Source organism: Haliaeetus leucocephalus, unplaced genomic scaffold, assembly GCF_000737465.1.
Source record: "Haliaeetus leucocephalus isolate CR32 unplaced genomic scaffold, Haliaeetus_leucocephalus-4.0 Scaffold206, whole genome shotgun sequence".
Lineage (NCBI taxonomy): Eukaryota > Metazoa > Chordata > Aves > Accipitriformes > Accipitridae > Haliaeetus > Haliaeetus leucocephalus.
Genome location: NW_010972642.1, coordinates 7,957,739 through 7,980,223, shown reverse-complemented (window position 1 = coordinate 7,980,223; position 22,485 = coordinate 7,957,739). Strand labels below are relative to the sequence as shown.

The 22,485-nt window shown below is 41.8% G+C and overlaps 1 protein-coding gene across 1 annotated transcript in view; it reads right to left on the bottom strand.

The window, feature by feature from the left end:
• Positions 1-22,485, bottom strand: part of BICD1 (bicaudal D homolog 1 (Drosophila)) — a 175,952-nt gene that overhangs the window by 23,556 nt on the left and 129,911 nt on the right. The window contains exons 4-6 of the mRNA XM_010566237.1: positions 21,444-21,881; positions 13,711-14,805; positions 5,747-5,898 (exon numbers count right to left, since the gene is read on the bottom strand). Of these exons, the coding sequence (XP_010564539.1) occupies positions 5,747-5,898; positions 13,711-14,805; positions 21,444-21,881 (1,685 nt within the window). The remainder of the gene's footprint in view (positions 1-5,746; positions 5,899-13,710; positions 14,806-21,443; positions 21,882-22,485) is intronic.

The window sequence follows — 22,485 nt, the reverse complement described above, 5'->3', positions numbered from 1 at the left end:
AATAGACCATCTAATCAGTAAGAACCAAGAGTGATAAATGTATACCAGTAGTGAAATGATTCACAGGTAGCAGTACTGTCTGACCATCGGACATTTGTGGCAACATCCAAGAATTTTTCACATTAAATGATGCGCCTTTTGTCAAACCTCCTCCCCACATGATCTGAATAAATCTAAATAGCTTTGCTGTGTAATTACAATAGTGTAATGGATGAGGATTTAACTTAATCGGTATCACTCACAGGAAACAAGCACAGAAAATAATTTTAGTTTTCCTCCTCAAAATGTGTGACACAATAAACTTTTGAATTATTGCAAACTGAGGGATGAAACTAATTTCCCTGAAACTTTAATCTTCTCCTTGGGAAACAGAAATGAAGTATACTCAAAAATTCATAGTTATTCTTCACACACAAACACACACGTATTTATATATTGCTCTCTCCTTTTGAATAATTCAGGCACTGGAGGCAAAATGACTAAGTCAGCCATAGTTTCAGTGACAGTTTCAGTATTATCTTTCCTCTACAGGACCTTAATAAGCATGACTGTCTTTATTCAAGCCTTGAGGAAGAGAGATATTTCTGCAATGTTGGTTGGCTTAAAGCCAGCTTGCACACCTATTTCTGCTCCAAGCCATGAGATGTCTATTGATGCTTCAGGCAGTGTTTTTGACAGAGACATTAGAATGAAATCAGCATTCTGGAGATTAAATTAAATTCATTTGAAATAGGAATTACTGTAATATCTGTGCTATGAGAGTTTTAAGACTCATTCTTGTAAGCAGATAGATCCTGTATCCATCCCTCCTCTTCCCTCCTGCTTTCCTCTTTGTCTAGAAGACACCTTTTTTTTTCTTTTGAAAATTTTAAAAAAGTATCATCTGCAGCTACACCTGCTGCACAGTGCCGCTAGAGGAACAAACTGCCTTGCCTTAGTACGCCAATAAGCCAATTTTCTTTTTGGAAAAAGTTTGGTTTTCTTCAGGCTTTAAGACGTGTTCTTGGTATCTAGACATCTGCTTTGTAAAAGCAGCTACGAGCAGTTAAGAAACATAAGCTCCATGAAGATGGATATTACTAAAGCAGATTTAGGCAAACCTGCTGCTCGTAATCTGCTATGAACTATAACAAGCTGGTTCTAGAAATCTGGATATACTAGATGCTGTCAGCTGGCCTCAAACTCAAGACAAAAACCAATCTCATTAATACAACATTTTCCAACTGTTCTGATTAATTACATGCCCTTCCTAGAAGTCTCCCCATAACAGCAACCCCGCATTTTTGGCAGTTCACTGCAGTGTTTGGGTGGTTCCAGTCATCTGACCTCCACCGTGACTCCAAGTTTCCTATTATTTTTCATAAACACATGGTCTATTGTCTCCGTGTTTTGTTGCTCAAGCACATTGGGGCTTTTTTTGAGAAACAGTGTTCAGAAAGGTTAAACCTAAATCAGTCAAGTAAAGACCATAATTAAACTTTAGAAACTGCTGAATTAACAGCCTCAGATCTCCTTGAAGTCTGCAGCAGCGAAAGTTATTCCATGTAGTGGGAGGTAGCTACTGCCTGCAGCCACGGCGTTTCCCTTCACTGAAATATTCCCTGCTACATCCAAGTGTAGGATAAAAAGAGAAGAATTAAAGAAGAAAAAAGCATAACACACATCCATATTGCCTTTTACCCACACATTTTGTAAACATCCATCAAGGCTCACAGCATACCGAGGAAGAAAAAGGTTAAGAGCTCCTAGGAGAGATGACTTCTGGCATGGCACAGACCACTGCGGACCAAGCAGGTCTCCAGGATGCACCAGGGTTCTGAACAGGTCTTTCAGAAGTACTCAAATAGTAGTGAGTAACAAAAGTTAGGTTATGTCCTCCTGAGTCAGAGCTCTTTCCCAGTTTCCCCCTTGCTCCAGGATGGGTGTTAGCTGGAAGTGACTATTAAATAAACATCACTGTTATCTTGCTGTCTGCTGGTCTACTTATTGCCTATTTCTCATTTCTCTTGTCTCAGAAAGGAAGGAGACAAACACATAAGCCCACTTATTTTGTATGAACTGATCCAAGAAGCTTATATAGGAATTTAAGGGATTTCTAGTTCCATCTATCTCTTGCGTCTAGGAATGCAAACCAAATACCGAGTCAGGCTTACGCATAATTTAGATAACATAAATCATAGCAGAGCTTGAGCTAAAACCCAGTGACACTGACAATGACAGGTCCCTGCTCCAGCCATATAAGCATAATTCTCTTCTGCTCATAAATGTTTTCTCATGTAGGGTAACTCCAGGACCTGTCCAAACTTCCTAGTCCATCTCTTCAGCACACTTTTTTTTTTAAGTCTTAACCATAAGAAAACATCTTGATGGATAGAGAATAAAATCAGTTCATGCAGTGTCAGGACTGTGACAATAATGAATAATATTTCTTGCTCTCTTCTTCTGAGTATCTCTGTTTAGGCTGGGAAAGCAAGCATGTGTAGGGATATGTAAAATTAGCTTTCTGAATCCTTTTAGGATCCTGCCTTAAAAGTAGTTCCTTCTATCCTTCAGCATGAGACTTCTCTTCCCTTTCTCTCCCAAGGCAACCCCTACTCTAGACTGGAAAGCTAATGTTTTAAAGAATTTATTTTTCATTTTCCCGCTGGATGAGTGCTGGCTGCCCATCTCCCTGCTTCCCACTCCCACAGCTCCCACCCTGGGTCAGCGACTCGGGGTTGGAGTGAAGGGAAATGACAGGAGGGGCAGGAAAGGGTCTCACCAGAAGCAGCCCAGGACAAAATAAGCAGGCTAAAGGCAGGAGCTGCAAATCTGATGGGCAGCACATGGCCCTGGCATCGCACAGGAACTTCAACTCTGCTCTGCCAACCCCATGCATCCCACAGGAAAGAAGGTTTTATATGCTGTTGCTTTCTTTTTTTAAAGAGAGGTGTTTGGGAAAAAGGGAGTTTGAACTGTATTGAAGACATATTCTTGACAGGTCTGAAATAAATTCAGAAAGGGATCACAAGGCTAATGAAGAGGGAAGGAGGAAGGTGTAGAGATCAGAACCACAGAGATTTTTGGTTTGGGAAAAAAACAGTCCCTGAAGGAAAAAGAGCAAAAGTAGAGGTACAAGCAGGACAGAAGGACCTGAGCCAGAGGAGAGAAGAACTGAAGAAAGAAATTAAGGAATGGAAGGATGCACAAGTGTCAAGGAAAAACACAGAAAAAGGATGGCTCCTGCTTTCTGCATAGAGGAGCTTTGAATAAAAGTTATCTTCACTGTTCAGACTGGAAACAGATGTGCTGTGCTCTCCTTATAATGTAATATGACATTTATCCAGTGCATTTGAGGAAGAAACCACACAAGTTCACCACCAGAATGAACATCCATTTGGGCACCAAATGAACAGAAAAGGATGGTTTATGAAAGAGAAAGGATATTGCTCTATCAAACAGTATATGAAATTATTTTCAGATCTATAATATAACTCTACTATCAGAGGGATGTACTCCCTACAGTACAAATTCAGGAGTAAGAACCATGTGATGCAGGATAACCATGGAAACCACTGTTTTATTCAACAGAAGACTAAACGATTGCTCTTATATGCTGAAGGTTGCTATTGCATCTAATGTTACTGCATGGAGAATCTTAGAGTCTTGTATTTTCAAACAGGTTTCTATTCTTCAACAGACATCTAGAATATATCAGCTCTCTGTCATTTAAGCAAATGCTATTCCAAATGGACTATTCAGAATGAGTCAATGATTTGAACATTTAGGAAGATTGATTTAATTATAAAGGCCATTATATTCCACAGCAAGGAAGGAAAAGGAATATTTTACAACAGAAAAATCTATAGGAGCACACTGATGCACACGACCTTGCAGTGAATGACTTTTTATAACTGTGCTCAGAAAATACTGGGCAAAACTTACAACCTCAAGGGCAGCGATACATTCCACAGGCCATGCACTGAGTGTTTAATCACTATTGCATGGAGTTTACCAACAGCAGTAGATGCTTGGGTGGGGGTATCTCTGTTAATATTAGACATTTACAAAGTGGAAATCTGTAACTCAGCAAGTCACCCAGATTCCCTTTATAGTTCATAGAAGAGAAACAGAAGCTTCATTGCATCCTGCACACAAGACACCTAGAAAAGGCACCTAGATGAATAGCATCATTTAAGCCTAATTCTCACAGAAGATATTAAACCTTAAGCCTTAAACCCAACAGAAGTGTGCACTCAGAATGCATAAATAGGATAAAGAGCATTCAGCACACCAACAGCCTAACATTCCCTTTAAGTAACAACTTCTAAATCTTTGCAAACTTCTATTACCTTGTAGGTTGATGATTTATGCTCCACGCAAGACCCTTTTTTGCTTTATGCTTATGATGCCACTCCTCTCCCCTGGAGTTAGTAGCCTTCCAAGTAGTCTATAGGGTTAGTACAATCATGTATCTCCTAGAATAATGAGCTTGCAAATAAAGATCGACACATACATTTCTAATACACACACACAACTTCCCGTTCTTGAAGAAAATCTTTAGATGCCAATGAAATCAATGGAGCTACCTTGGTTCACACCACCTGCTGAGTTGGTTCTTCATTTCCATTATGGCACTACACGTACTCTTCTGACGATGGACCTATGATGAATTTGTACACAGCACCCATGTCATGGCATGTCAATGTCCCTTCTCCTTCCTTCCCACCTCTCCCAGCTGCTGCTGCCACTGTCACTAAGCAACAAGGACCTTAGAAGGCTGGAAGAGGTGAGATGGCACCTATATATACCACAGGGAACACTGGAGAGATGCTGGCATGAGGCATGAAGACATCTTATCACTTATGGACTAAAGCACAAGCAACGAACCTATATTGTCTTTGACCATAAGGGGAAAAAAAAGCCTTGATATAACAGAATAATTTCCTAAGGATACTAATTTCCTTGCATGCTTGGGAATTAAGAGTTCATTGATTAAAATGTTGGATCTTTAAAAAAAATTATTTTTAGGCAAACTTTTAAAAAGCAGCTAAAACCAAAAGCTCTTCTGAAGAAGGTGTGGGAGAAGGAAAGATGAGAGATGATTAATTACTGTCCTGCCAGGAGTAACTATGTTACAGAAAATAAGTGAAACTTTTATCCTGTGAAGGAGAAGATAATAAATTGAATATCACCGAGTGAGAAAATAAGAATTCATGCTGGAGCGGGAAATTGCAGTGGCCTCACAATTATTAGTGCTGGATTACAGCACAGGCTGGTTGATGAAATAGATATTACTAGGGGTAAGTAATAAATCTCACGATAATGAAAACATGGGTTTCTAAAGATCATCATTAACTTTACATCGATAGCTTTACATGAAAGAATCACTGTGTACTTCTGAATGTGAAACTCAGCCACATAAATCTACTATTTGATTTCCACTTTAAAAAGCCCTGTAAATGCAAATATACCAGAGGCATATATTGGCATTTATAACACTTTACTCAAGGTTGTATTGACATTGCTATTCTCCAGCTTTATTTTCCAAGACACGCATCTCAGCAGCACTTGAAAGCTTGCAGGTTTTGCACAGTGTGCACTCTAAGACTCACTCACCTTCATCCAGCAAACCTCTGACCTTGTAGAAAATAATTTCTGTCTCTCCTCCTAAGCACCCAACATACACAGCTAAGTCTGTTCTCACTTAGCACACACATATTTACTTTTACAATGCTGAGCCAGATGGTGAAACCATTTCCCTTACCTGGTTGCAAACATTGCTCTCAAGGATGAGAAGGTTGCTGCATCTTCCTTCAAAGCCTTTAATTCATTCCGTAGTTTGGTCATGGTTTCAGTCACCATTGCTTTTTCGTTTTCGTATTTATTCTTCAAATTGGCTAGTGCCACTTCAGCTGTCTGAAAAGACAAACAAGGATATACGCTTATCAGACAAATATCTGGCAACAGCTAAGATGCCATGCTTGATTTTACTTTTGATTTCCTTCTTCATTCACACAGTAAAAGAAATTAGACCTGAGCTTCATTGTGCTGCACCCTTTAATGTCTTCTTTTAAGTTGTACTCCATGAAACCAGGAAAAGGAGAAAGCAGTTGGAAGGACAAAGCCAATTTAAATGTACTGGCAACATCTCGACACCTTAAATGGCTCTGCAAAACTCTGCAGCTGCATGTTGAGGACTCAGGCAAGTAAGTTACTACAGCTTAAGGAGCTGCTACCATGTCATTTGAGCTGCAGTAACCACCCAGGTGCATCCCACGACCGTGTTGCAAACATGACGCATGGCACGGGAGACGCGGCCCCTGGAGCCAAGGTGGGAACCAATGTGTTTCGCCTCACGCTCCCTGCCAGCTGAGGCTTTCCTTAGGCAAGGTGACTGCCAGGATCTGACAGCCTGCTTTTACGTCTGAATGCTGGCCATGCCTACTGTTGTGCAAACCAGCATTATTTTGGCGGTTTTAACCACTACAAGAAAAGAAAAAAAAATTGTAAATTACAATTTTGACCTAACAGGAAAGCAAGGCTTTGTAGTCATCCTATTCCCTTCATTTTTTCTGCTCCTTCCTTTCTTTTTTCAATTTCATCCATTAAATCTCTTTAATTTACTGCTCTACTGCTTTTAATAGTTACATTTGTCTTATTTTTGCAAGAGTTGAACCTTCTGCTTTGCCTATGAAGTTTAGTATCATTTTGAAGTTATTCAAAATACATAGCTTTGCAGAGGCTTTATACCTACTGCTGCTATAAGACATTTAAAATTATTGCCATTGAATGAGATGAAGAAAAAAATGTTTCCTTTTACATTTACTCAGAGGGAGTTATGGTTGTTTTTTCACTTTATTCAGTGCATAATAAGTTGCAGTATTTCATACAGGCAATCAATTTCCCGTGTTGATCTTGTGGGTTCTCAAGCCATCACCGGGGAAAGAAGTGTAGAAGAACATTAGTTTAAAGCAACCAGCAAGGGGATGTGATAAAAGATAGTAATAACCAGACAGTTGGAAACCTATTTTAAACTCAGTTTTCTGAAACTCAATACATTTGACACTAATAATGTCTCATAACAAAAGGACATATTAGCATCTCCTACTAAAATACAACTTTATTCATTTGTGTCTGGGGAAATAGCACAGTTAGAAATGGCAGTGTTGAAATAATTCAATTTTTTTTTAATTGTACACTCACCAATGTTTTCTCTACTTTCACACTAATTTACATTGAGAGAAAAGATTTTTAAAAATCACTAGTAACTACCTGTCATTTTAAATAGATGGGGTTTTCCATGCCAAATTTGAAATCATCAGCAATACATGTTAAAAAAATCAATCACTTAGGGGTATATTCAAATGAATGCAGCTTTTCTCAACATAGGATGGCAGATACCATCCTACACCTTTGCAGGACAAAGAAGAAATTGTCAGCTTTCTATCTGCTTTCAGCCATAAGCAAAAATGTACATGGGGAAGGATTAACCATGTTTAATAAAACTACTTTTTTTGAAGGGAAATCTAGGAAATAGTGCGTCAGAGGATGAATTCCTATTTAACAGATATGATTAAATCAGATTTATTTAAGAATTTTCAGGTCACTAATGAGGGAGAAGTGATTTATGTGAGCACAGGTAGACTCTATAGCTCAAATTGAGTTCTGCTTTGCCTCTAAGGCAGGAATTCAGATGTCTTTGCTTTGTAAGAGAAATACAGCCCCATGTTCCTTAACCTATCATACCTCATCTCTGAACACAGAATTCATGCAAAGATTTTCCTTTGTTTAGGAATGAAAATGAGTTAAAGATATGTGCCACCTAATGCTAGACTTTAAAAAAAAAAAAGTTAAATTTTTTCAGCAGTGGGATTATATATTCCATGTAAACCCAATAATTCACACATCACTGAAACTGTGCACAATGATCAGACAGATCATTGTGATCCCTACGGTTTAGTCTGGATGTCAGAGTAAATTAAATAGACATGTAACACTGCAGGATGAAAAATACTTAGAAATATAATTTACTTGGTGAATAAAGGTAACAGATGAAGGACTCTGTGAAATCTTCAAACCTTTTTTTTCTCCCCATTAGAGTTTTCCATAAAACAACATCTAGAAAATGAAGCATAAATTGCAAAACCTATTGGAAGTGCCTGGTAGCTCCCCACGCACCAGACAAACTTTTGAACACACCCTCTGCAGGCTGTCGAGGGTCTCCCTTCTGAAACTCTCCTAAGTGAAGAACGGATGGGTACAAGTGCTCTACTAGAGAAGCAAATAAGACTAGCAAAAATGTGGTTTTAATAGGCAAGGGAAAGAAGGGGGAAGCAAGCTGGGGAAGCTTCTGTTGGAAACCTGCAGCCAGGGCCAGCAGAGCAGCGGTGCATCACTTCAGCAGGAGGCACAGCGCGCTCAGGAGGTCCTTGTAAGAGTCAGTGGGCACCAGGCGGTGCAGATGCTCAGTTTACGTACAGCTCATCAGTTTGGGACCTGGATGCTGACTGAAGCTGATTGCTGTCAGACTCCTCGGCTCAGAGGCTGCCATTTTACAATGCAGCTAAGTCAATCTATATTGGCTAGCTGCCACCAAAAGAATAATTACTTAGCCTTTCCCCATTGCTACCCTTTGCACACCTGACAGTTTTCTTCTGTGCTTACTGTGAGCCAGTTTGGGGAGCCTGAAGAGACAGAAAACTCGCCTGAAGTACCCTGAAGCCAGAATGTGTGATGGGGAGTGGGGCTGAGGGGAGAAGGGGAACTTGGACTTTGTCTCTCAGAGGTACCTCTGTGTCTGGTCACCTCAGTTGTACCGCTAGACCGTGCCAAGAGCAACAGGCACAAAATGAACCGAAGCCATAGCTTCATGTTACTCTTCCTGCAGCACCAGCTCTAGTCTAAATTATTTCTGTTTGTTCCCCCTCTCAGCCAGTCTCCAAAATTGTACCCATTGAGCCGTATATGTGTGGTTGTGCCTGAAACCAGTTCTGCAGGATAATCTAGATTTTAATGACCTGGGGAAAACTGTGCGTTTGGAGAGCGCTCTGAAGGGAAGGACGGGGCAAATTAAAGTCTGCATCTCCAAGTAGGGGGTGCCAGAAGCAAGCAAATGCCCAGGACCTGGCTTTGATTTTCAACAGCTCTTTCTGAAGCATTTAGCTTTAAGCTGTAGTTAACTACAAAAATGTGTCAGAGAACCTTCGCTCCACATAAAAGTGCAACATCTGAGCAACACACATGGAAATGGAGAGCACAAGAAAAAGATGAAAATGCAGAAAAACACGTGACTACTCTTCAGGGAAGTAAATAATGCAGTAAGCCAGGAGAGGGGCTAATGACAGTCCTGATGGGACGAGTCATGCAGAGGAACTGGGTGAACACACTACCCAGCCCCTCAGTGAGCCACCTGGAGACACAGGACTAATTACTCACAGACCACTTAGCATTTGCTGTGCAGAGGACATTACCTGGAGCCGACAGCAAGGCTGGGAGGGAGCAGAGAGCTCCAACACCTGGACTTCTGCAGAGTGTGAAACACTATCTGGGAAGAGAGAGCTGGGGCATGCAGAGCTCAGCCCCCTCGTTCCCAAAACTCAGCCACAGGCTGAGGTGGGCACATATCCAAGCCCCAGGACCCCAGGGACTGCCAGAACTAACATCCTTTTCATCCCCCTCCTTATCCTTACCAAAGAGATGTTTGCCCAAATCCAGCTGCCTAAAGGTTGCCACCTTAATCCTGAAATCTGTGAACAAACATCATTTTCTCTACATATTCACATTCTAAGACAACTTCATATCCCACTTACTTTACATTAGCAGTGTGAGAAGCAAACCAAGTAAAAAAATTGTTGCTGAAAGAATATTAAGTCCTACAGTGGTAAGTACTTTATTTTTTCACACAGGAAAGCAGAACAGTAGCCTGTTAGTTTAGTGCAGAAATCATACGTGGTACTGGATCTTTCCATGCAGTCTCGCTTTCCCCAGCGGAAATTCTATTGTATTCTGTCTATATAGGGCATTTGTTTATAGATAAGGTACTGTATGTCTGAGGTTATCATCAAGTTATTTTTTGTGAAGGACTTTTATGGTTATCTCAGTTATGGGAGCTGGAGACACCATAGTTACTGCCAATACAGATGGGAAGGTCTTGCTGACTCAACTCCTTCCCATCAAACTATTTACCTACGAGAACAACTGATCATTTTTCAGTCAGAACTTCAGGATATTAAATTCCCCTCATAGGCAGCTTTGCTTTCTGAATGTTATTAGAAATCAAAATCCAAACCATTATTGAACTGGTCCTAAAAGTTATCGTATCATTAATTTGATATTACTTTAAAATTTATGTTACATGTTAATGCTAATGTTACTTGGGTTTGCTCCACAAAACTGGTGCTGACACAGTAATTACGGCTACAAACAAATGGACACGTAAATCAAGGCAAGGTAAGCAAGCAAGCTAGGAAGATATATGTGCCTTGCTATCTTGAGCAATTGATTTAATAATTCATTTTCCTAGGCTTAGGTTTGCAGTTTCTTAGAGCAAGTCTTGCTCTCTTTTTTGTGTTATAGAGTTTTATGTAGTCTATTTGCAGCTCGGCCTAACGGCAAAATGCTTATTTGAAAATATTACTAAAGAAAATACAGCTAGAATAAAAAGAAATATCATCACATATTGCCAAATGCTTTAAACCAGGCAACAGCTTGTCCAGTTCAAACAGAAATTTATTGTATGCTGTTAGAGATTTAAAAGGTGCATCTGCACTGCTGGAGTGCCAGGCCCACGGCAAAGAAGGAGGCAGAAAGAGAGATTCCTTCAGGGCTGTCCTGCAGTCGGGTGAGTCACTGTGAAGAAAAGCGAACACAATTCAAGTCTGGAGGCAGAAACTCCATTTGCTCTTTTTCTCTCCCGATAAGCCGTTTGCCCCCGGGTACCTGGGTACCAGAGGATGTCAGCGCACGGCGATCCAGTTGCATTGCCAGGAAAACGGCACAATTCTCGTTTTAACCCGATATTGCAATACTTCTGGTGGTCACTAGATAGCAGCCGTGCTTCCCTGGTTAAGGGTGTGACTTCACCGAAACACAGCCCGAAATCCAGACCCGGGGGTCCGCTACTGCTCTTCCCCCCCCGGCTCTGGACGGCGAGCTGCCCGAGGAAGGGCACGTCTTGCCCTTTTACAGGGCATCTTGTTGCGCTCATCTTGCTCTCCCATATTACTCCAACCGAAAAAGCTTCACCTAAAGTGTCTCTGGAGCGCTGACAAGTACAGGTGTGTTGTAATAGTATTGCTACAAAGCACGGCAAGGTGGGATGGGGTTCCTCTGGGGGCTGGGGACAGGCCAGGGCATCCAGCTGCCCGCCAGCTGCAGGAAAAGACCTAGTTTCGTATTAATGCCAGCTTCATTAGGGATCGAGGAAGGGTTTTAAAGAAATCAAAATTCTAGCTCTTGTGGTTCTGCAGCAAATGTGAAAAACTGAACCAGATGTCCTCTGTAGGCTCATCTGAACTCAAACCCACAAGGGAAGAATATCCCCAGCTAATTGCTGCTTAAAAACTTGTTATTTGGGAGGGGAAGAACTCAAGGGGATGAAGCTTGACGCCTGTTTTTTGAACATGAGATGTGTTTTGGGTCCTGGGATCCACCCATCACCCATCACTTGAGGCTGACAGTACTGCTAGCACATAATAAAACTCACCCCCTCCTTCCATAACTTTAAATTTCTCCTTCCCTTTTATATTAGTATGTCTTTTAACTTGAAAGTTTGAGGATGTTGATACTTGGTTTGTATTAACTGTAGTGCAAGATTCTATACCCAGTTGTACAGTTACCAATATCTATGCTGCTATCCAATAAATAAAAGTTTAGTTAATAGCACCTCCTTACTCAGCAATCTGTCTTTCCCATTTCAGTGAGCCTGCTTTAGGATGATGCTTTATTTCTGACAGCAATAAAAGAGCAAGATAGAGCTAGATTCTCTGGTAGTATCAAAACATAAATGATAGCTCTATGCTAATGGAAAAAATCTTTAATTTGGAATCTAAACCCATATACCTCAATTACATCTTAATTACATTTTAATTACATGGAAAATCCACATATAATTGCTCAGAGCTATTATTGCTTAGCTAGAGATGGTATTTAATTACTTGAATTAATATTTAACATGTGCTGTATTGGAGAGGGGAAACGCTATAAAAGACTCAATGTATATTGAAATATTGCTGCAATTTAAAAATCCCCAGTACTCTAGACATGCAGTTACAGATCCAACAATCAATTAAACTTGAAACTGTAACTTCAGACTGCTTGACAATTGGGAATTTTAACACTGAAATCCCATCACTGTCATCAGTTAATAGTATCCCAAGCTGTTAACCAGGATTCATGCCCCCATGTGGTGAGCACTGCACTGGTTTTAGATGAGAAAAGTCCCGGGCAATCTGGAGTGATGACTGCCGATGCAGCCTCTTGCATTCCGATTTAATTCTGGGCATAAGGAGATGCACCAAAGTAAATAAAACTATTTGCATGCTTAAATTTAACTTTTTTAAATGTTTGCAGACGTGGAATCTAATGGATACAAAGGGCTTGGGAGAATATACTGTGCAAAAAAATTGACAGGACTCTTGAAAAACAAACCATTACATGGTCCTCTTTGGGCATTTGATATAAAATGCAGTAATTCTCAGCTTATTTACATTGCTGAAACATCAAAAATAAAGTGGTTTGATGATTTTTTTAAGCTGTGAAAATTTTCAAAATAATAATTTGAAATTTTTTATTCTCTTAAAATATAACTTTATAACGAACCCTTCTCAAAGGAAAAAATTGCAGTTACTGTTTCAGTCAGCTTTATCATGTAGTGATGTTGTCCTTTTTCTTAAAAAAAAAAAAAAAAAGGAAAACCCTGATTTTATTTCTGAAAGGATAAAAAAAAAAGTGACAACGGCAGGAGAAATTATTTTTGACTAAACAGAAAAATCATTTAAAAAAATCCCAACCACCTGCAATGAAAATAACTCAGCGTTTCACCTGCTGTCTTATCAAAGAAACGCCCAGCTTCTGTATGGTCCAAAGCCACTGGTCACACTTTTACACCTGTCACTCTCTGAGGCATGCTTTTGCTTTTGTGGCTTTTATTTTTAATCCCCTTCAATCTGCTGGGGGGCATTCAAGTTTTGCAGCCCGTGGAGCATTACCAAGCGCCAAGAAGAACACAATGGGTTGTTTGCACCACCCGCTCCACTACATCCCACCAGCCGGGCCACCAACACTTGCCCTACACTTGCCCCCCCCACCGCTCCAGCAGTACCTGCCCTGGCGAGGGGTCAGCACGTCCCCGAGAGCCTCTCGACGCACGCTCCATTTTGTTTTCCGACGTCGGCAATCTTACCATTTTGTGATAATGCTAGCAACGTGCCCGTGCGTCAGGCCGGGCAGTAGCTGCTCCCACCCTGCCCCTCTGCTTTTCTCTCGCTCCACAGGAAAGGCTCTTCTGCCCCTGCCCTCGGCGAATGGTGGGTGCTGAGAAAAGCAGAGCTGAAGAGCTTGAAGAGGAGGCGGGGAGGGAGGGAAGAAAGGTCTGCCCTCACCGTGATTGAGTGAGAGGCTAAATAACCTGTGAGTAAAATCTCTCCCCCGAAATACTCCTGGGAAAGCTTGTAAGTGACCTGTATAAATAACAGACCTTCCCGACTGACTACTTTATTAGCATCTTACCTGCTTGTTGGCTTTCAGCACTGCTCTCAGGGTTGCTATCTGCTCCCGCTTCGTACTCAGGAGAGATTTCAGTTTCAGTATCTCTTCCATTAAGGCCTCCTTGTCTTTATCGATCATGGGCGCTAGCTCCCGAGCTGCAGCGCGCTGGCGCGACAGCTGCAGCGACCGATCAACAGCCTTCTGCAAGTGCTTGATTTGGTCCCTTATTATAGCATTGAGGTTGTAGATGTTCATCGGCTCTTTGCGGATGTCACTGGTATCGGAGACGGGGGAGGAAGGAGGAGCTGTGATGACAGGAGAAATGGTAGGCGTTTTCGTCGGGCTCTGTTCCTTGCCAGGCTCCGTGGCCTCTTTCGTCACCTGCTCGGTCGGGGTCCTGGCTTCTACGGGCGATGCCACCCCCCTCCTGGCGAGCCGCGGGGAAAGGAGGCCTCGAGGGTCGTCCGGTCCTTTCAGGCTCCCGCTGCGGGTCACTCTGCTCTGCCTGTAATAGTCCAACATGACCCTGTTCGGTGTCTCGTTGTTGCACAGGCAGACGTGATGGTAGAGCTGAGCCAGCTCCTCACTAAACGTCACCAGCTCGTCCTGGGCGGTGTTGAGGGTATTATGGTTTTCATTTGCTATGCTTGTCATCCTTTGCAATTCCTTTTCCATGTGGACCATTTTTTCCTGGCTTTCCTTGGTTGACTTCTCGAGGCTCGTCACCTGCTCGTCGTACGTCTGGATTCTGCTCTCATACTTGGCCTTCTCTTCAGTGTAGTTTTCTACATACTTATTATATTTCTCCTTTAAGGCTTTGATTTCTGCTTTAAGGTCTATCACCTCGGTAACAGCTACTTTGTATTTACACTCTAGGATCTCCAAGCCATTGATGTCTACTTCATAGTCGTGTGCTTCCTCGCCGGGCTCTCGGCCCTTCTCACAGTCAAGCTCAGCTTTCAGCTCCTTGTTGCTCTGCAGCCCCCTCATGGCGTTGACGTGCTCGGTGAGCCTGTGGACTCGCTCGTGTTGCTCGGTCAGGGCTCCCTTGGTGTGCTCCAGCTGCGTCTGGGACTCCTGCAGGTTGGCCAGGAGAATGGCCTTCTCTCTCTCCACCTGCAACAGAGCCAAAGTAAGAAACCCAGGATCTCGTCCTACCCGTGATGAACACAAAATTCTGCAATCACATTCATCTCCCCCACTCTGTGTACACAGCTTGAGGGCTTCCAATAGATTCTAGCCATATATACCTAAACCATAAAATTAAGTCAGAGAGAGACGTGCGTAACTCTGAATTGGGTTTGTGTGGCGGTGTTTTGTTAGCAGGGGAGGGGCCGCGGGGGTGTCTCCTGTGAGAAGCTGCCAGAAGCTTCCCCGGCTCCGAGCCGGACCCGCCGCTGGCCCAGGCCGAGCCCCTCAGCGATGGCGCTGGCGCCTCTGGGAGAGCGGAGTTCAGAGGGGGAACCTGCAGCGGAGAGGGGAGTGGGATGGGAGAGGAACCCCTCTGCAGACACCAGGTCAGTGAGGAAGGAGGGGAGGAGGTGTGCCGGAGGAGGTTTCGATGCCCCCGCAGCCCGTGGTGAGGCGGCAGGCTGTCCCCCCCCAGCCCACGGAGGGGAGCGGGGCAGCAGATGCCCACCTGCAGCCCAGGGAGGAGCCCACGGTGGAGCAGGAGAGGAGTGAGGAGTCCTCCCCCTGAGGAGGAAGGAGCGGCAGAGACAACGTGTGAGGAACTGATCACAACCCCCATTCCCCGTCTCCTTCGCCACTGTGGGGGGAGGAGGTAGAGAAAATCAGGAGTAGAGGGGTGGGGGGAAGGTGTTCTTAAGATTTGGGTTTACTTCTCATTATCCTGTTTTGATTTGATTGGTAACAAATTAAATTGATTTTGTTTTTTCCCCAAGTTGAGTCTGGTTTTCACCCATGACCATAAGTGGTGAGTGATCCCTCCCCATCCTTGTCTCAACGCACGAGTGTTTCTTTATATTTTCTCCTCCCCATTCCACCAGGGAAGAGGAGGCTATGTGGTGCTTTGCTGCCAGCTGGGCTTAAACCACAACAAACTCTCATAGGGTTAGGGAAGTCCCTGCCTCTGTTACAATTTGCAACATCTCTAGGTCATGATTGTACATGTTGCCCACTGAAGAATTACTTAGTGCCCAAGCACTAAGTGCCTAGTCAGCTAGAGTGATGATACGGGACTTACTACGACATACATTCCCTGAACATATGGACTGCATCACTGTCAACTATAAGCTACTCCACTGGTACATATATATTTCTCAATGGAGTTTGAATTTACATTTCCCATGAATAGCTCTACTAATCCTTCACAATATTTATTTATATCTTTGGACTGTTACAAACTTCATTAAGGCTTGATTACAGAATGCAAATACCATAAACAAATGTCCGTGTACATTTCCACAGATTAGATTAAATAACCCACTGTGTGGGAACGTAATACAGATCAGGACACTAAGCACGTGCAACTCCCAGGTCTGCCCATTCCCAGCACTTAACTGTAAGCAAAATCCATCCTTTTAAGGACAAGGCAGGAAAAACAGAATTTGTGGTATAACTAACAAACCACTGGTTCTGACCTAGTAAGTTCCTTTCTTAATATCCACAGAGATATGTGGATGTTGAACAACAGAAGATGTCATGGAGGACTCCACCAGAAGTTTTAACGCACAGCATCTTAAAGCAAGTGAACAAGACAGAGTTTGATGTGCTCAGGTATTTGCTACTCATGCTAACACCTCTGAAAGACTCCTATTTCAAGTTTGAAGCGTAACGCTCCAACTTTTTTTCTGTGCCTTTGTCCTGTTCTGAGTTGTCAATTGGGAAGCAGAGGAAGGCACAGGGAGATGGGATCCTTCTTGCTTTCATGGCTTTTGCAATAGGACCCTGAGCCTATCAGCTTTACTGCTCTTTCTCTCCCATGGTTTCAGTATCTCAGCCCCATGTTTACACATGCAGTGAAAATGGCATGCTCCACGTTCCCTTTATGAGTGGCTGAATTACTAATTCGAGAATTAAAAGCTGTCAGTTGTGAAAAACCCTTTAAAAAAAACCTTTCCTTCCCTAACAGTATTCCCCCAGGTAGTATTTGGAAGAGAGTCAGATCAGCCGCCACAAATCTTACTGAAGGAAAAGAAAAGCCTTTTAGAGACCTAGAGGGTATTAATGCCATCTCACAAAATGTTCCAAGCAGTGCTTCAGACTCCTATGTTCTCATAACGAGGCTTTTGAGCAGTGGCTGCTGCTCAGAAGTAGTAAGGCACTAAAGCATGCGATAATCCCCTGGTTTTACTGACAGGCTTTCAAAACACGGCCTCTATTAGAACCAGCAATCAACTGCAGGCAAAAACTGTAAAAATAGAAGCCATGTTAAAAAAAAAAAAAAAATCAGCCTAGTTTTCTTGTGTACAGGTGACTGACAGCTTAAGAATTAAAAAACAGGGCCAAACATCATTATTTTATGATCCAGGAAGAGTCTGTCTCCTTACATACAGCTCCATTTTAGGCACTACATAGTCTGGGCAGAAGAGGACAGACGAGTACCATGAGTATATTGGTACCTTTCTCCATTTGACATTGTTCCCCTGTTGCTGCCTCAGTCTGCTGGCCATCGCCCTTACTGCTCATCCCCTGTGCTCTAGTTGAGAAACCACTCTTCTTGAGAAAATCCAAAACAGGGCAACCTTCCCCTTTGCCAAGGGCATCTTCTTAAAAGGTGACCGCTTTCCACACACCTCTCGGTCAGAGCTGTCCTGGGGAGCCTCAGAGATCAACCCAGCAGAAACCTCTTCACTCATTTCCTCTGTTTTTTTCCATCAAGCAGTGTGCCCCAGGTCTGCTTTCCCCAGAAACTTTCAGATGAACTCTAGTTGTTATCACCTGGTATAGCAGGCTTAGGTGTTAATTACATTACCCTCATCAGAAAATAAAGGTATTTATTCCTTCAGACTGGTAAGCTACACGTTTGCATGAAAAATCTGAGTTTTGGTTAACTTAAAGGATCCCCTCACCTTATGGTGAGAAGTCATATGGATAATAAAGATCCATACATTACACATCAAAGGCAGTTGGCTTTTTGAGGTGTATGGCTCCACTGTGGGTATGTTCACACCAAAGCAGGCAATTAACTGTAGATTGCACTAGTGTAAAAATAAATACAGGGCTTACCAGCCAGAGAGCCTTTCCTTTGAGAAAACAACTCAGTGTTAAAGCAGCACAGTGTTTCAGTGTCTGCTTACATTAATCAGACAGAATTGATCCTGCCAGATTACTGATCTCAGCCATCATATTCTATCGTGAAGGAAAACTGTAACAGAGTTAATGGGGATCTTTATGATCATTTCTCTGCTGAACATAAATGGGTTCTGGAAACAAATACTTCTTACAAATAGAAAGGATTCTTTCCAGAGAAAATATGCAACTTTTAAAACCCATATACCAACTTGGACAGTAGGTAAAATTAAATACGTAGATCTACTAAATTTTACTCATTCTGGTCTGGTAATTATGGATTAAGCTAATCTGCTTCTGTTTAAAGTTATAAATACATGCTCCTACTTCCAATGGAAAAAAAACCCAAAGCTCCAACTCAGCCCTGAGCACACTTTCTGCATATTAATGACTCCGCTGTTTCCAAGTATGATAATTATATTTCTTGTTCTAGACAACACTATACTCTTATTTCCACCCACAGCAAACTTTGGGGAATTGCAGTTATTTTTCAGTCCAGTTGGTGGGGGTTTTTTTGACACTGAAATTAGTAGCTGCAGTAAGGATCTTTATCATCTTAAAACAAAAGCAATTCACAAGTAGCTGTACCTATTTGCAATGCATCCTTCCCTTCAAAGACTTCAGTTTGAGGAGATTTCCTTCCCAATGTGATCTATCTTTGCAATTGTGGAAACCAATTTTACCCCCCCTTTTTCCCCCCCCCCCCCCCTTTTATTTTTTTAATTAACATCAGAATGTCAGTGAACAGTTCCTAGTGGAGACTGGAACAAATTAACAGGAAAATTCAGCTCAAGAACCCTGAATCTCAGCTGTCTCATATTTGTCAGAACACCAGGCAGCTGGGGAAGAGTGTCAGAAACTGGGCTGCATGATTTATTTTTTTCTTCTTTTTTTAAGAGAACTTAATCTAAGTTTTCTGAATATGATGTTGGCCTCAGGAATAAGGAAAGCATCACCATGGAAGGAAGAGAGGAGTCCTAGGCTTTAAAGATGAGATAGAGAATTGTTTCCACTGGAAAGCAAACATGAAGGAAGAGCAGAAAGCCTTGAGCTTTTCCAAGAAAATCTCAGAATATGAGAATTTTCAGCAAGACATTTCTTACCTAGTGGATTGAGAAGATGGAAAGGGAACAGTTACAATTAAATCTCTCCTAGGGACCAGCACAGATTATGGAGCAACAGCACTCTAAAGCTGCAGAAGGAATTATACCTGTCATACTAACTGTTTTCGTGAAGGCTTCTTTTTGAGACTAAGGAGTGAAAAAATTTGCCACGCACATACAAAATGGCAAATCTGAAGTTTGCTTCTCTCAGAAAAGGAGCCTGCTGTCCTATAGACATAAAAATAGTTCCCAAGAGAGGGTCAGTTCCTTCAGCAACTCTGTCATAGTACAGTCTCTTCAGAGAAAACAAGAGGAACACATACCAAATATTGAGATATGGCTGAATGAACACCACATGGCAAAGACATTGTAGAGGAAAAAAAAAGAGAAATCCAGTTTTGCTGAAGAATTACCTTTTGTCAGCTTGAACCCGATTAAATCTCCCATCTACTATGAGGAAAATTTTTTGAGGAATTTTTCACATTTAATTTGCGTGACCCAAGGTGACCTGGTGCAACTCAGAGAAGATGATTACTTTATAAAAAGTACACATCAGCATTTTGCAGTAACCCTTTTCAGTATCTAAAGAAATCAGGTTTCCACCTAGGTCTAGTCCTTCTTTTTAAACTGCAAACCTTTTAACAGGATTAGAATGCCAAGCAATGGTGGCGAGTACAGTTGTGAGGGTGCTGGGGCCCAGCATCGAAAAATGTTGTAATCGAAAAAATGGTTATGTTTATTTTCTAGGGTCCTAAGTTTGTAGCTAGTGACTGTCAGAAGGCTGCCTCTTTGTTTAAGAGGTGTAAAATAAATAAGTTTTTAAGTCAGAGGTGACAAATACAGTTGCAGTATCTTTGAAGTAGAAGTCTGCCAATTCATCAAGGTCAATATTTAATTTAATAAAATCAAGACAAAACATAGCCCAAACAATCTTATTTTTTCATTTCCAAGAGGCTTTCACTCAAATTTATATCGCATACACTTCATTGTAAATTATGGTTGAGAATGCTTACGCTGTATTTTAAAACGTGAACATTTCAAAGCATTTCTTCTGAACATGGTTTTTTTAATTTTTATCATTGTGTTTCTGAATGAAATCAAAAGTTGCATATAATATATACATGCATATATTATATCCACAAATGTATACATACATACACATGTGTGTTTTTATATATGCACATATACACAAAATACACACACTGTTTACATTTTAATACTGGAAAAGGTTGACAGAATTTTTCACATAAATTCTGAATTTTAGCTTTCTCACTTAAATTATGTATGTCTTGCATCAAAGTTATTTGTGTAAAGCACTACATGTCATCAGTGTTTGCCACATCAGAGCTCAGATCAAAACTTCCCACGGTGAGTTTGGCAATGAAGTAAATAAAACAATTAACTCTTCAACAAATATAGGATAGACCACATAGGGATTTATTGTTCTCTAGCAAGCACTGAAAACTGGGTTTGCTCTACTTTACTTCCATATCGCCTTTTACATTTTAAGCAGTAAAGGATTTACATTTCCTCTCTTTGGAAGAGGCACTTTTTGGAAGCCTGCAGCTAGAAAACACTGAATGTTTCCTTGATGGTGCCAAAACCTTTCAAGCTCTTGCGGCAGAGAAGATGCTCAACAGCCTGGGCAGCAGGACCCTTCTGTGTGGCACTGTACCCCCTCTAAGATGATGTCAGCATCGGGGCTGGCAGCTTGAGTTTTTACCTGGCTTGCATCCCAGGCTCCTATTCTGGTTATGCCTGGGCTGGGCTTGGATGACTAGAGAACAAACGCTCGCTGTATGGTCCCCAGGGCACCCCCTGCAGCCTGCGCATCCGCCGGGACTGCCAGCATGGACAAGGGCACTCTGTGGCATCTCGCACACCACATGCTCCTCGAGTGCACGGTTACTAAGAGGAGCGCTCCTCTCCTTTTGTTCTCTCTTGACGGTATGCCAAATCTTGTTCAAACTGAATTTAATGGCAAAACCTCCCTCTGACTTGCAAGGGAGCATCATCAAGTCTGTCTGTATTTTAGTGGGGTTTTTTGCAGATAGCTTTGGCCATATTGAAGAGTACTTTATTCCACTTGCAATTTCAGGGACATTTCCCATTATCAAAGCAGGAAAAGAATCTAACCATCTGCAACCACAGCAACTAGGTCCCTTTCTCCTCTGCACTAAACATCTGCTCAGATCACACTGACTTTTTGCAGACAGATACTCTGTTTGCTAGGGATATTTCTAGCAAAACCTGGATATGAAGAAACACCAAAGCAGAAGCCTGAGCACAGAACATAGGTAGTCAAGAATTTTACTAGGGGAAATCATTGCAAAAGCTGGCACTAGGGTCCATAGGATGTGTGTCTAAACACTTCAGAACATTAAATTCAGCTCTTACCTGCATGAGTTGCTGCTTCAGTTTCTGTATTTCCGATATGTTGAGCTCACTGAAGAGGTCAGAGACAGGGTGCAGAGATTCTCCTTTCCTACCCGTGGGAGTTCGGTAGTCACCGTTGAGTTTCACAAGAGGCCCGTGGATATGTCCGTTCATTTTGTCATCATTGTTGGGCTCGCCCCCGTCCTCTGCAAACTTCAATCCATCTACTGATATATTAATATGGTTATTATACATACTATCATTGAGGTTGATATACTGGGAGAGTTCCTTCCTCAGGTTGTTCTTTTGCTCCCTTTCATTTTTTAAAGTTTCCAGGGCTTCCTCCAGCTGATGCTCAGCAATCTCCTTCAGCCGGATGGCATCTTCTAGCTGACTATTAAGCAACACTGTCTCCTCCTCAAATCGTTTAATCTCATGCTTTAAGCCTTCATATTCAACCTGAATTAGACAAGACAAAGAACATTCATAATACTAAAACTTGAGTCATGAAAACCTGCCATTTATCAGCCCTATTGAAATAGGTGTTACAGAAACTATAGTTTGAAATACCAGACATTGCCTGCGGCTGCAGAGAATTGGCTGCACAGAAAATGCAAGTGGAGCGCGCTCTGTTAAATACTCCACTGCTCACTTTTTCAGCATGTGAGAATCAGGAAATGTAACACCTTTTTCTGAGTAGCTTATGAGGATAAATAACGTATTTCACAGAAAGAAGGCTGTTTAGTAGCAGATGTCCCCATAACCATAGATTTGTTATGAATTACCATAAGCAATGTTGGTATATCATGGTATGTATAGATCTCAGGTTAATATAGTCCGATTTATTAATTGCAAGTGTTCTGAAGATGACTTCATATCTAAATTCTTACCAGATGTAAAGTCACTCGGGCATAGACACTCTCAAGTATCTTGGTGTCTTAGCAGTTTTCAAAAATATGGATGGTAGAAGAGCCCCAACTCTCTTCTCTGTGTCAAGCAAGACTCTCCATTATTCAAGAAGCATTTAATTTTAAAAATCAAACAGCAAACTATTCATACAATC